The sequence below is a fragment of the Brienomyrus brachyistius genome, chromosome 12, assembly GCF_023856365.1.
Source record: "Brienomyrus brachyistius isolate T26 chromosome 12, BBRACH_0.4, whole genome shotgun sequence".
NCBI classification, from domain to species: Eukaryota; Metazoa; Chordata; class Actinopteri; order Osteoglossiformes; family Mormyridae; genus Brienomyrus; species Brienomyrus brachyistius.
The window spans coordinates 19,513,059-19,527,283 of record NC_064544.1 but is presented as its reverse complement, the minus strand read 5'-3'; the positions used below and the strand labels follow the sequence as shown (position 1 = coordinate 19,527,283).

General features: G+C 40.7%; 1 protein-coding gene across 3 annotated transcripts in view; it reads left to right on the top strand.

Annotated features, from left to right (window-relative positions):
• Window positions 1-14,225, top strand: part of LOC125704992 (uncharacterized) — a 99,068-nt gene that overhangs the window by 356 nt on the left and 84,487 nt on the right. The window contains exons 2-6 of one of the 3 annotated variants that reach the window (XM_048971252.1): window positions 6,976-7,329; window positions 8,017-8,118; window positions 8,596-8,691; window positions 9,746-9,838; window positions 12,562-12,633. The exons of the other annotated variants lie outside the window; for them this stretch is intronic. Of the exons in view, the coding sequence (XP_048827209.1) occupies window positions 6,976-7,329; window positions 8,017-8,118; window positions 8,596-8,691; window positions 9,746-9,838; window positions 12,562-12,633 (717 nt within the window). The remainder of the gene's footprint in view (window positions 1-6,975; window positions 7,330-8,016; window positions 8,119-8,595; window positions 8,692-9,745; window positions 9,839-12,561; window positions 12,634-14,225) is intronic. 3 annotated transcript variants of the gene reach the window in all.

Below are 14,225 nucleotides of genomic sequence, written 5' to 3'. Positions count from 1 at the left end.
TATGTACATTTTTATGGTAACTCGTATATTAATGTTTAAGATGTATGACTAGTTGGTTTTGTTATGTGTGTAGAGTAACGGAGACCTTTATCGCCATGTTTATAAAACCATGGTATAACATATTTTGTGACATAAAGTTTTATTTGCACTATTTTGATAGTCACATAGTTTTTATGATACAAGACGCCGTCCAAGTTAAACTTTTTGTTTAGTTTTCTTCAAAATGAAACAACCATGCATGCTGCTTAGCGGCCACAGCGATTTTATCCAAAGTTCTTATACTGGGAGTTAGTTTCATGCTACGCCTGTTATACAGCCTGTTACCGTAAAATATGAGTGAATCAGAGCAACTATTAAGTTTATTATTTACATCTATGCCTATTTTGTTAATATTTTAACCTCATATTCGATATTCAGTTTTCGGTTTAAATAACTTTTAACAGAAGTCAGGTAGGACGTTTTTAACCTTTTGATGTATTGCCCCAGTGTCAAATAATATGTATACAATGTAATAATAAATAACTATGGATACAATATAATAATCATTTACTAGTATAGACAAAATAACCCGAAGATCCAAGAGGTTTGCATTGTTTCCACCCATCATTAAACATGCATGGCTAGTCTTGTTTTAAAGTTATTAACCAATTCACGTTATACGGAAACATACGAACATGGAAAAATTATAGAATTCACATATAAGGCAATATGGAAAACCAAGGGGTACGAAAATGTTAAACCAATACTTCATTACAGCAAAACGACATATTGTCTTAGCTATTAACGAGATTTTGCATGAATTGTGAAATGGCAAACAAAATAATCATTGTGCATCGTTGTCTCTGTACTGGGAATCACAATTCTGTCATTAATAGCTCTAATGCCGAACGAGACAGCCATGTCATGTCAAGTGTGCATTGATCAGTGGACTCTGGGGGACGATGCACAGTCCTATATCTTCAGTGTAACTTTCTCTGTAACAGTTATTAATTAGCACATTGTATCCATATTATATGGCACTTCAGTAGTACACTAATGGGTTAATAGCCCTAAAACCAAATTAGACAGGCATATATAGTTATGAAGTTCATCCTTCTGATTTGGAAAGACAAATGATGATTATTATTATCCATCCATCCATTTTCCAAACCGCTTATCCTACTGGGTCGCGGGGGGTTTGGAGCAATGGGCACGAGGCAGGGAACAACCCAGGATGGGGGGCCAGCCCATCGCAGGGCACACTCACACACCATTTACTCACACATGCACTCCTTTGGGCAATTTAGCAACTCCAATTAGCCTCAGCATGTTTTTGGACTGTGGGGGGAAACCTGAGTACCCGGAGGAAACCCCACGACGACATGGGGAGAACATGCAAACTCCACACACATGTGACCCAGGCGGAGACTCGAACCCGGGTCCCAGAGGTGTGAGGCAACAGTGCTAACCACTGCAAAATTCTGAAGGTCAGCTTCGCTAAATGAGACCCCTACAGGCACAATCGATTCATTGCATTCAGCTGCACAGCCAAATTCAGCCTCTTCTTTGCTCACAGGTCTGGAAGAGTCTGGCTACCGGAATGGAGGGTGTTTTGTGACAAAATTTGTCATTTAAATGATTATTTATAAACGTGTCATTTAAATGATCATTCAATTATAATTTAAATGGTCATGTTAATGATTATTTAAATAATCATTTAAATTGTTCTTTACATACTTTTTTTTAAATGTATTAAATACCAGCAACTATTAAAATCATCTGTCAACATCACCCTTCAACCTAAGTGGGCGGGCTCAAAATAAAACCTAACATCTAACTAGTTACATTGCAAAGTAACAGAAGATCGACCTCACATTCTCGATTGAATTGTCATTTATAACTGTGTTTTGTCTGTCCAAAGACTACATTACAGAAACGTCCTAACTTGTAGATCCTGTCTTAGATAGATATATGGATAGATAGATGATTGTATGGATATCTTTATTAATCTCCAGAGGGAAGCTCAGTTGTCATACCAGGGAGGTACAAATTACAAAGGTATTGGGGTCAACGAGGCTAGTACTACTGTTCAAGTTCGTTTACACATGATGCTTCAGATGTAAGACTGAAGGACTGTGGAAGTTGTTTGATAAACATTGCTGTAGTTAGTGAGACAATAGAACATCTGATTCTGCACTTTGGAGCTGTGGTCGACGGAAGGCTATGCTGGATTTCAAACGTTAACAAGTAGGGATGGGAATCGATTTGGAACCGATTCTTATTGCTGCGAAGAACCGGAATCGTACACCTCCGATTCCTCTAACGATTCATCTGGACTTTTGGTGTTACGCGAAATATGAACACATGTAGTACAGGAAGCGGTCCAGGGTATGGCTGCATCTGACAAAGAAGGACGACCATTGCGCAGTGTGCCTCCAATGCAAATGCAAAGTCGTTGTCACCTTTAAGGGTGGTAACACTAGTAACATGCTTAAGTATTTAAGCTGTCAACACAAAATTACATTTAAAGATTGCCCTGTGTTCACCACTCCGCCAAGTGTAAGCTCCGTGGTCTCCATAGTCGCAGTTAACTAACTTCGGTGCATTAACCCAGAGGCACGTTTTCTGAAACATAAACAAATTATGTCGTACGTTTGTTTCATCCATTTTAGAAGACGACATGCAGGGTGGCAGCGATAACTCCTCTGAGGCAGCAATCTCGTCATGCCTGGAAAAACGAAAGCCGTTCACGCTAACTTTCCGAGCTTCGAAATATGATAAGGAGAGGGTGAACGAGTGCCACTGGGCTGTGACAAAGTTTGTGGTGAAAGGTTTGCATCCCTTCACCGCAGTAGAGCAAATAGCATTTCGGTAGGTACTGGTAGTGAAATGCTTTCATTAGTTTTGTATGTCAGTACATTGTAAAGCAATAATATTAAACTTAGGGTGTAATATTAAACTTAGGGTGTTGTCCACTTTAGGAGCGTTAATAAGCTTAACATGTTCAGGTATTAAGAAGATGGTCTGGTTTTGTGGTAATGTGCCTGTGTGCTTGTTACTACAGTGTTTTAACATATATTTTTTGTTTATTGTTTATTCATATCACACTACAGCTAATAAAACATCTACTTTTGGTTCAGAAAACAGCATAGGACTATTGGTTTTCTTAATAAATATGTAGCTAACCAGGTCTAACTACTGGTCCACAAAATTATAATCAGTGATAAATTAATACTTGATTACTTTACATCCATCCATTTTCTAACCTGCTTATCCTTCTGGGTCACGGGCGGTCTGGAGCCTATCCCAGAAGCTATGGGCACGAGGCAGGGAACAACCAAGGATGAGGGCCCAGCCCATCGCAGGGCACACTCACTCATCATCCATCCATACACACAGAAACACACACACACCTATTGGCAATTTAGTAACTCCAATTAGCCTCAGCATGTCTTTGGAATGTGGGGAGAAACCAGAGTCCCTGAAGGAAACCCCACGACGACATCATGCAAACTCCACACACATGTAACCCAAGCGAACACTCGAACCTGGGTTCTAGAGGTGTGAGGCAATAGTGCTAACCATCGCACCACCATGCCACTCCCTGATTATTTTACAGTGATTAGGAATTGATAAAGAACCGGATCGATAAAAAGAATTGATGATGGCACTGACATCAGTAATTTCTTAATGATTCCCATCCCTAAGTAATGATCTGAAAGCAGAGGACTCAGGTGTAATAGATACATGTTCCACCAGGATGCCATGGCTAATAATCAAATCAAGGGTATGGCTACAGGCATGAGTAGCCAACTACCTTCTGACATACTCCTACAGTGCCAAGAATAGCTACAAACGCTATTTTTAAAGGATCTTTTCCATGTGAATAATAAACTCACCAACAATAACAGCTTTGTCAGTAGTGACCACCAGGTTTGTTAAAAAATCAGCAAGCTCCTTAAGAAAATTACTATATGGACCAGGCGGTTGATACACAGTAACAATGGCGATTTGGGATGAAAAGCTACAAAGAGATGAGCCAGCAAGGCTAAGAATAACAGTTTCAAATGTGCTGAAGCTAAAACCAAATTTCTCAGACACTCCTAGGTTGAACTGAAAAATTGCAACACCACCACCACCTGGTGGTGGAATTTATTCAGTTTAAGCCAGGTCTCAGTAAGATACAGGGCACCAAGACTAAAATCAGTGATCATTTCATTTATTAATAGTGCCTTAGGAGCCAGTGATCTTACATTGAAAAGTCCAAGTTTAAGTTTTGCGTCACACCTATTATCTAGTAATGGGTTCATTGTAATTTTTAATAAGTTATTATGACATACACTATGGTGGAATAGGCTTCCATGATTAAAAGTACATTTTATCGCCACATCTAGCAGGGATGGGGCCAGAGCACATTATTGACTTCTTCGCTAGGTTGCATACCTCTATGAAATTTGCTTTAGTGATCTCCGATTGCCTTAATTGGACATCATTAGTGTCGACATGGATAATAATCTGAGAGTATATACGCTTACTGTTAGCCAGCACTTTTAAATTTGCCGAGATGTTGGTTGCTCTGGCACCAGGGAGACAATTTACTATAGTCGCTGGAGTCGCTACTCTCACATTTCTTAGAATAGAATCGACAATTACTAGAGCGCTTTCAACAGGTGTCTCAGTGTGAGTTTCATTGAGTGGGGAGAACCTGTTTGAAACGTGAATGTTGCTGGTGTGAGATAGGTTTGGATTTACGACTATGCCGCTGGGTCGTCACCCACTCGCCTTGCTTCGAAGGCTCTGCTGCTGGATCGGGGGGAGACTGACTAACTATTGCAGACATATCCGGAGCTGCTAGCACTGAATCAGTATGACTCTCATTCCCCTGAATGTCCTGTAACATCCGGATGCATCCCTCTAACACCACAATCTTCTCAGTCTAACTGAGACTTCTCACATGTAAACGTTGCACTAATGACTGGAGAAGAATAACTAAACATATTGCACTCGGAACACGGAACAGGAGACATGGTGTTGTACCAAATTGCGTTAGCAATCACATTCAGGTAAACATTCAGTCAAGCTGACAAAGTGGTCACAGAGATAGAACATGCTTTAGAGAAATCTGAATCTAAAAACCTCTAAGAAACTAAAGACTAAACCACTTTAATAGCATCAATTATTGTTCCTTAATGGAGCAGGGATGAATGAGTCGGTTGCTGAAGCTACTCTTGAGTTTCTCTAGTGTTTTATTTGGGGGGGTGAGAGGCATTGCCCATAATTGTCAGCAGCTTCGCCAGTATTCTGCCCCTACCACCAAAATTTTAAATAAACTTTCATAACTTTAGATTAACCACACAACTCTGATCATGATAAAAATGATATATATTGCATATGTCGTAGTGTAAAAAAAATCTTGCTTTTAAGGAAAAAAACTGGCAGCTGTGGTTGCCAGAATAATTCAGCAAAAAATACGGCAAAAACAATAATTTTGTTGAAGTGTTGACTCACCACAATCATATGTGTCCTCAGCATTTAACATAGCGGTGCACCACTATTATTTAGCACCCAGTGAGTAGTGCTTGGTCTGGCGCCATGCTGTTTGGGGATTGAAACCAGCAACCTTCCAATCACAAGCACACAGACTACCACTGCCATTATATGGTAGCAAAATCCTCATTATGTGACTGTCATTTAACAGATTTTTTCTGCAAATTACCTTCAAGGGTTGTTTATAATGTGATGTTTTTTCGATGCATTAATAATTTCTTACAGTGAAAGCGAAATCTATGTGCTGCAATTCTGCATATAGACAATGCCAATAAGTAGCAGCTAATTCCCATTTGCCTAACTGTCTACGCAGTATCGGGGAAGTTACACATAAAAGTCATCCATTACAGACATAAGTTGGAAGTTCAGGTCCAGAAAGTACACATTCAGACAAAGGTTTTCTTTCAACCAACCACACTGAAAAAAAGTTACTTTGAATGAGCTCAGTTGAATCATGTATAGTGGTTCCACCCAAATAGAATGAGTATTTTGAAAATGAAACATTGATTTTAACTTTGATGCATTGACATTGTGTTCGGAGAACAGAATATAGTAGAATTTATCTCACTACTTGTTTTTCATGTCTAATTACAGATTTTTTTCATGTCTAATTTCTTGTCTAATTTCATGTCTAATTACATGTCTAATTTCGATACTTGTGAACGAGATTCTGGCCATTCGTGACTTGTAATGTTCGAAAGTCGTTATTCAACATCATTTTAAGGGTATATGCAAGTACAAAGAACTAGGACGCTGGGAGTACGTACGCTACACTGCTGCGCGGCGGGAGTAGCGGCCACTGTAGGTGGAATTGGCGAGCAGGAGAAAAAATTGATGTTGTGGACAGGAAACAGGAGCCCGAGGAACACAATTTGGACTTACAGTCCTCTTCGTTCATATGTCTGAAAGTTCCTAAGTTCATAAGTAGAGGAGCGTCTGTAATACAGTACAAATGAATGACTTCCATTAAATTAAATTAGGTATATAATCTAACAGTAACCATGATAAAGGGTAACTGAAAAACAATAAAAAAAACACTGTGAAGGGCTGTTTTTGCAAAGGCATCTGCTCTGTGGAACCGGGTTAAATGAAGCCCCAAACCATCTACTTTTGTGTGGGGAAAAATTGGGATGGGCTTTATATTACCAAACAAGACACGATGAAACGCTGTGAAACACTGTTTCTTCTTATGCAGCAATAGTCGCTCATAGTCACTCAGATTGTAGTGGAGGTTGGCCCAAGCAATTAGAAGAGGCAGGACAAACCAATTAGATGCCACGTCCTCTACAATCTGATTGGTTATCTCTCTGAACCAATCACTTTTCATTCTGCCCTCAGAACAAGTATGTTGCACTACCCCGAACATATAAGTTTCCCCTTTAAATAGGAGGGAAAAACACACAGATGTTAGATTCCCAGGTTGTGTGAATCTTCCGGTTCTTGTTCCAGAGCGGCTGGTGGTGACGGGTGCAGATGAGCCTGTCTATGCACATGCTGGAGAGGATGTGACTCTCAGCTGCTCTGTGGACACCCATGTTAATGTGACAGAGCTTCAGGTGAAATGGATAAAGACAGACGATGACGGTGACATCTTGGTGCTTCTGTATGCTGATGGAGAGAACAGACCAGAGTCACAGGATGGGAGATACTCTGGAAGAGCTGAATTCTTCACTGAGGAAATTCCCAAAGGAAACTTCTCAATGAAACTGAGGAAAGTCAGGATGGAAGACAAAGGAGAGTTCAGGTGTGAAGTCCACTCAGATACTGATTCTGCCAATACAACTGCCAGGATAGCAGCACTGGGTGAGTCACTAGAAGGGCTGGATTTTGCATGTCTCTCAGCATAGTTCTGTGTGATTAAATCACATTTTCATTCTGGTAAGTCTCAATGGTTCTGATGCAGACTGATCATTATATAAATGCCATGAGGTTTAATCTGCTCAGTGTAACTGTAGAAATGGTGAAAGTTTTAAAAACACAAAATGCATTAAATGAATGAATTAATTTTGTTTCAGGCTTCAGTTTTAGTGCAGTTTTCAGCTCTGTCATAACAGGTATTATATTAGAATGATGCAGTGTAATGTGTAATTATGGTTTATTATTAATATTCACTTAGAAGCTACAGAGACCATGGGAGTGTGACTAGGAAAATGCAGTAATAACATAAGTTATAAGAATAATAAGTATTATTCTTAATTGTCCATAACATCGTATGACAGAGTAATACAGTCAGAAAGCCCTTTGTGACATGTGGTGTACATATATCGAAATAATATACTGTATGGAAATATGAAAGATCTTATATATTAAATCTGTAAGTTTTCAGGCTGAACAACAGTTAAGAATCACACATCTGTGGCCAAAGATTTAACCATAAAATTCTGCTCCACTTTGTGAGGCTAAATGGTGTGGACGTGTTGATTATACTGCAGCAAGAGAAACAGCCTATTTTAGAAAATGGCTAATGGAATGTAATTCTGAATATTTTAGGTTATTCATCCCTGCATTGGCTGATTCTGTGGCTGTGCATCGCTGTCACACCTGTAGTCCTACTTACTGGTGCTTTATCTGTCAGGCATTTAATAAAGGAAGGTAAGTGTAGCATCTGCTCTGTCATTTCTAGTAATTATGATGACATCAGCGGATCCATGTTTGCAGCCACTTATCCTGTAGAGGGCATCTCAGCAGACATGGGGCATCAGGCAGGACTGTATCTACACAGGGTGCCTGTCCACTGCAGGGCTTAACTGTGATGTAATTAACATACTTTGATCCTGTTTCTCTGGTAACAGACACATATGTGTGAATATGAATCATTTCAGAAAGTTTTATTACTGTAAACCCCTGCAAACTAAAACAATGAACCAAAGCTGATGTCCTCATTGAAATTATACTAAAATAATGTAGGATCTGCATCTGGTGAAACTGACAGTCTGTACTGGGTGTCTGTAGGTGTGAATGCAGCCAAATGAGCATCTGAGGATGGTTGTAGATCATTACACTTTGCATGAACCATCATTTAATGATAAAGATCATGTGGTTAAATCTGATTCTACTTTCTGTCGATAGATAAAAGCAAACAGGCTCTGCTGAGTCACTGCTCACATGTCACAGTCCCATCAATCATGGTTTCCGCAGCCTTCATCCTGTGGGGTGTAACGGAAGGTGAGCCCAGTGAATATGGTTTAAAGAAGCTTTACAAAGAGACAGATTTTATTGTTTTTGTTGTGCAGGCAGTAAGAAATAAACAGCAGCAGCATAAACAGCAACCTGGTGGGGATTAAGTATGTAAATTAGTGACTAATACTGTAAGTATTTGTAATCTGTACTGTGATGATTCACTTTTAAGGTGAATAAGTTTCCTTCATAAATGAACTCATAGTTATTTATAGTTTGATATGTATTTCCTAAAATATTATTTTATTGACACTGTGAGTCAGTAGAATCATGCAGGTTTGACTTTGTTTTCTCAAAATGAGCATCTGCTTTTCTGGATTACCTGCAAGAACAGGGAGATTAAATACACTGATGAAATAAAGATATATTTTACATCAGCAGAGACAGCGCCCCCTCGTGACTAGTTGTAAAATTTTAGATATTAGAAGACAGTAATGAAGTGACAGATAACATGAAATTCAATGTAAAGCAGAGTAGAATTAAGGAAGTTATGAGAAGCTAAGAAATTTAAGAACATAAGAAATTTACAAACGAGCGGAGGCCATTTGGCCCATCAGGCTTGTTTGGAGAGAACTTAACTAATAGTTCAGAGCCGTTAAAATCTTATCTAGCTCTGATTTAAAGAAACCCAGTGTTTTAGCTTGCGCTACACTAGCAGGAAAACTATTCCACACTATAACTACACGCTGTGTAAAGAAGTGCTTCCTCAGATTCGTTTTAAAATGTTCTCCCGCTAATTTCCACTTCCACTTTAAACAAGAAAAACGGGGATCCTAGTGCTGTATTCAGAACTGGGAAAAATTCTATGGCCACCCACATAAATACTGTAAGAGGAAAAGATTCCTTCAGTTGTATCAGTGACCCCTCGGGGGGCTGTTTTTCGCCTGCATTGGGAGGGTTCCTGGTTCAAATCTCAGACTCGACAGAGTGATTTTACACATGAGCCTCTGAGCACGGACCTTAATCCCCAATTACTTCCAGTATTTTCTGACCCTGCTTGACTCTGCTAAGTAAATAGAACTTAATATTACCTGTTTCCCAGGATCCACAGAAGAGGCTGTCACTTGTACTGCCATCAGTCTGACGTATATCCTGCTGTTGTTTCATATGGCCCCGTATTGTAAATCATTCGCAGGTATGTTTACATATTTTACATGTTTCCCATCCTGGTTCCTACACATAACATTATAGGTGGTTGTCACTGTTTGGGGAAAATAAACTGTAAAATAAAGACAGATGTTTATAATTAGTTTGACTGTGACAGCGATCACTGTCAGCACTGTGTCAGAGCAGTTTGGAGAGGAGCAGCTGAGAGCTTCCAAAGGACCATATATAAAGAACCAAAGAGCAGTGAAGATCCATAGTATCAGGCAGGAGATGGAGACCCTCAGGTCCCAATACAAACAGGCAAAAGAAGAGGAGTGCAGTGGCTTGGCTCAGCTGATGTACATCCTACACAAGAAGATCAGGGTCCTCCAGTGGGCAGAGTGGCATCGGAGATGACACTGTGAAAGAGCCTGAAAGCACTGCATTCATCACCAAGCCCTTCGGGTTCATGAAGGATCTGTTAGGGCAGAAGCATAGCAGCAAGCTGGCCTGTTCACAGGAGGAGATGGACCAGCATCTGAAGCAGATGTATAGCGACCCAGCAAGAGATCAGGACCTGGGACAGTGCAGCACACTGATGCAGCCGACCGAGGCAGCTGTGCAGTTTGACACGTCAGACCTACAGCTGAAAGAGGTTCCTGAGGTAGTCAGGAGAGGATGAGAAAACTCAGCTCCAGGCCTGAGTGGCTCCCATGGAAAGTGAACAAGAAGTGCCTTAAACTCTTTCTGTGCCTGTGGAAGCTCCTCTGAGTCATCTAGAGAAGGACCAGTATTCCCAGTGGAGGGTTGCTGAAGGGTTTTGGATCCCAAAGGAGGAGAACTGAAGGCAAATCGACCAGTTCCACCTCATATTTCTGTTAACAATGATGAATAGATCTGTTGAGGGTTGAAGTAAAGATCATCATCAGTGCTGTTTGTAACCAGCTGGGCACCTTTCTTGTGAAGTTCAGTTACACTGATACATCACTCCAGAAAGTAGACATGTCAGGAATGGCCGGATGCCTTGAGCACATGGGCATGGTGAATAGTGAGGGGCAGATCACAGTTATATCCGGGGGGGGGGGGGGGGGGGGCACCGCGGCAGGCAGATTCATAAAAATTACTATTCTGATTAATAGCAGAAAGTTTGCACATGGGTGATATATGTCATAAATGAGGAAAATATTCATTACACTCTCTAAAATGTGAATGTATTTTAAGCTTCATTTAACATCAGGTACGAATTAGCAGACTAAACTCCCACTGCAGGTCCATTTGTCTTAAACAGCAACGGAGGCACAAAAGATCCGAGTGAAAATCAAATAAGGCTGCATTATCTCTGTGATCCTGTTCTCTGTTGCCATGAACATGCTCACAAAATCTGCTGAACCAGAGTACAGAGAGTCTAAAACAAACTGCCCAACAGCAGCCTCCCATCAGAGCACTTATGGATGAGATAACAGTCACCACAGAGTCAGTCCCAGGACGTCACTGGATCCTGCAGGGGCCTGAGAAGCTGATGGGGTGGGAGTGGATGGAGTTCAAGCCTCCAAGTCTAGGTCCATGGTGCTGAGGCGAAGGAAGGTGGATGACAAATTTCAGTTCAGTATCGTAGGTACTGACATCCCAACCATCACAGGGAAGCCTGTTAGGAGGCAAAGTGTTTGGCAGCATCCTGAAGGACACAACAGGCATCAAGTTGACCTGCACTGAGTTGGATGGCTGGCTGAGGTCAGTGGACTGGTCTGGCCTACTGGGGTAATTTAAAGCATGTCTGTACCAGCATGTCATTCCTCCAAGAGTCCTGTGGCCACTCCTGGTTTATGAAGTGTGAATCCTGACAATAGAAACCTTGGAGCAGAAAGTCAGCAGTCACCTCCGGAGCCTGAGCAGCATGGCTCTCTATAGTCATCAAAACAACCTGTGACTGACAAGTCCTTGGAGGAGGAGTTCAAGGTTACAGGAGCTGGGAAAGTGTTGCTGTACAGAGGGCAGAGGCGGACATTTCAGGTCCAGAAAGTAAAAATCCAAACCAGGATTTAGTTTAAACCCACCAGTTCAGTATAAAGAGTCACAGACACAGAATACTCAACTGGTTGGTTGAAATAAAATATTGGTCTGGATTTGTACTTTCTGGAACTGAAATGTCCGCCTCTGACAGAGGTCAAGCGATCTGAAGGTGGCCAGAGCTGGCATAATGGTTTTGCAAGCCAAGTTTAAGGCTGCGTCACAAGATAATGGTAGCAGTGGTGATGCAAGGCTGAGCTGGACTAGAATCCTTCTCCACGTCCCACCTTAATCACTCAAGGGAAGGAAGAAAACTTCCTGGTCCAGCAGGAAGTGAGAGCAGCAGTGAAAGAGGAGAGATTGTGCTGGATGGTGGGAATGAGGCAACAGGAGGTTTAGTCCTGCTTCCCCATTGCGATCGCAACACATATGATTGGTTGTTCTCCTGCAGCCCAGTTACTGTTGGTATCAGGGTTGTAACACTGCACTGTCCAGCTCTTATACTGTAATGGGGGTCACAGAGGCTTTTACTTTGAATAAGGATCTTCTGCTGCTAATGTGTGTGAAATGATCATCTACCAACTCATGATCAGATATGATAAATTTTAGTTTAATTTGTCCTAAATGAATGAATGGTCATTAATGGTCTGACATTGTTAAATAATTTTCCTATGATTAGGGGTAGCTGGTGTGATGTATGATGGGTCGAATTTAACATATCACATTTTTATTTTATTAAAAAAATAACTTGTTTTCATTTTGCAGACAAATGGCAGATTATTATTCTCCACACTCTGAGAACTGTATTTCCCATCATTATGGTCGGTGTCCTAACAGGTGAGTTTAAGTGTAATTAATGGTTATTAAACATTAAAGTAAAGCAGGATGAAGCAGCAGCTCCTGGTAAAACATTAAACACATTGTGGTGCATCTTTGAAGATACCAAACATACTTCAGTGTTTTAGCAGAAACTGCTCATTTTTCATCTCATTACTGTACAGACTTTAGGTGATTTTGTTGCTCTCAGGACCTCAGGTTTTAAAATCCCTTTAAATCAGAGCCCGATTCACAGCTGAATATCCAGCTTACTCCCCCATGCAGTAACCCAGTTAAGAGGGCCGGTCCTTAGCAGGGTGGGTAAGACAAGGACCAGTAACCTGAAGTTTTCCAGCCCAAGTCCTGGGAGAAGCTCGGTCTGTTTACCTTTAGACAGCTACTTAACCTGACCTGCTCCAGTGCCCAGCTGCCTGAAAGGGGACGGTTTTAAATAACTAAGAAACTATACAGTACTGTACACTGGTTTTTGCTGCTATAGTGTTGTTAATATATTTTTTATGTATATTCTATGTTAATTCCACTCTGTATTCTTTTTTTCTATTTATTTTCTTTTTAGATTTTACATTTTTAAAGTTTAGATATTTAGTATTAATACTCTGCTAGGCAGATGGTGAGTCCAGAACATAGCAAATCAAGGATATGGCCATGAATGTGAATTTGAAAATTAGTATTCTCTGAGTATGCTGTGTCAAATTAAAGCAGTTTAGTACTACGATGAACTCAGATGTGTAGGAGCAGTCAGTGTCAACATGGATATTAAAGTCACCAAGACCAATAATGGAAGGCAGAGAGATGAGATAAGAGTGGAGATCATTAAATTCTGGCAGGAGGTTAGCAGCAGTTTCAGGAGGGTGATAAACTAACAACAGCAGGAAAGGGGGGGAGGAAACAACCTTCAGAGTAATATATTCAAAAGCAGTGACATCAAGAAATGAAAGTAGTTTTCAAAATAGATCAATCGAAGTAACAGCATAACCACCCTCTCTTCCAGTTAAACAGGGTTTTAATAGGTAGTTGTAGCCTGTTCAGTCAGCATGTTCAGATGTAAATAGTCACCAGGTTGTAGCCAAGATTCTAAAATACAAAACATATCCACCTTCTTCTGGATAATGAGGTCGTCGATCAGAGATGCTTTTTCGGTTATTGGACAAGCATCCAGAAGGGCAAGAAAGTGGGGCAGGATAGATTTGGAAGAGGATGAAGATGCTCATGAGTTATTCCTCGGATGGCTTTAGTGTCACGCAGCGAACACCATCGTATGTCCATTCAGTCAGGATCACTGCATCTGAGCCGTAAATAACAGAGGGTCCTGTTTCTGAGTGGGTGTAACGAGGGTATTGGACAATTCCAAGTGACTGGCACAGGTGGTATGATACTGACTCCAAACGGGTACGGCAGTGAAGATGTTTACGTTCGACCTGAGAGTGTATGAGCTGCATTGCAAGGTGTTAAAAAACAAACACATGCAGTAAAACTCCAGGCTGTCGATTAAAATGAGTAATGAAGCTGCACATACCAGTTGTAGGAAAAATTAGGTCAGATAGTTTTGATCTCCAGCAATATGAAGGGAAATTAATTATTTTTTTACTGTT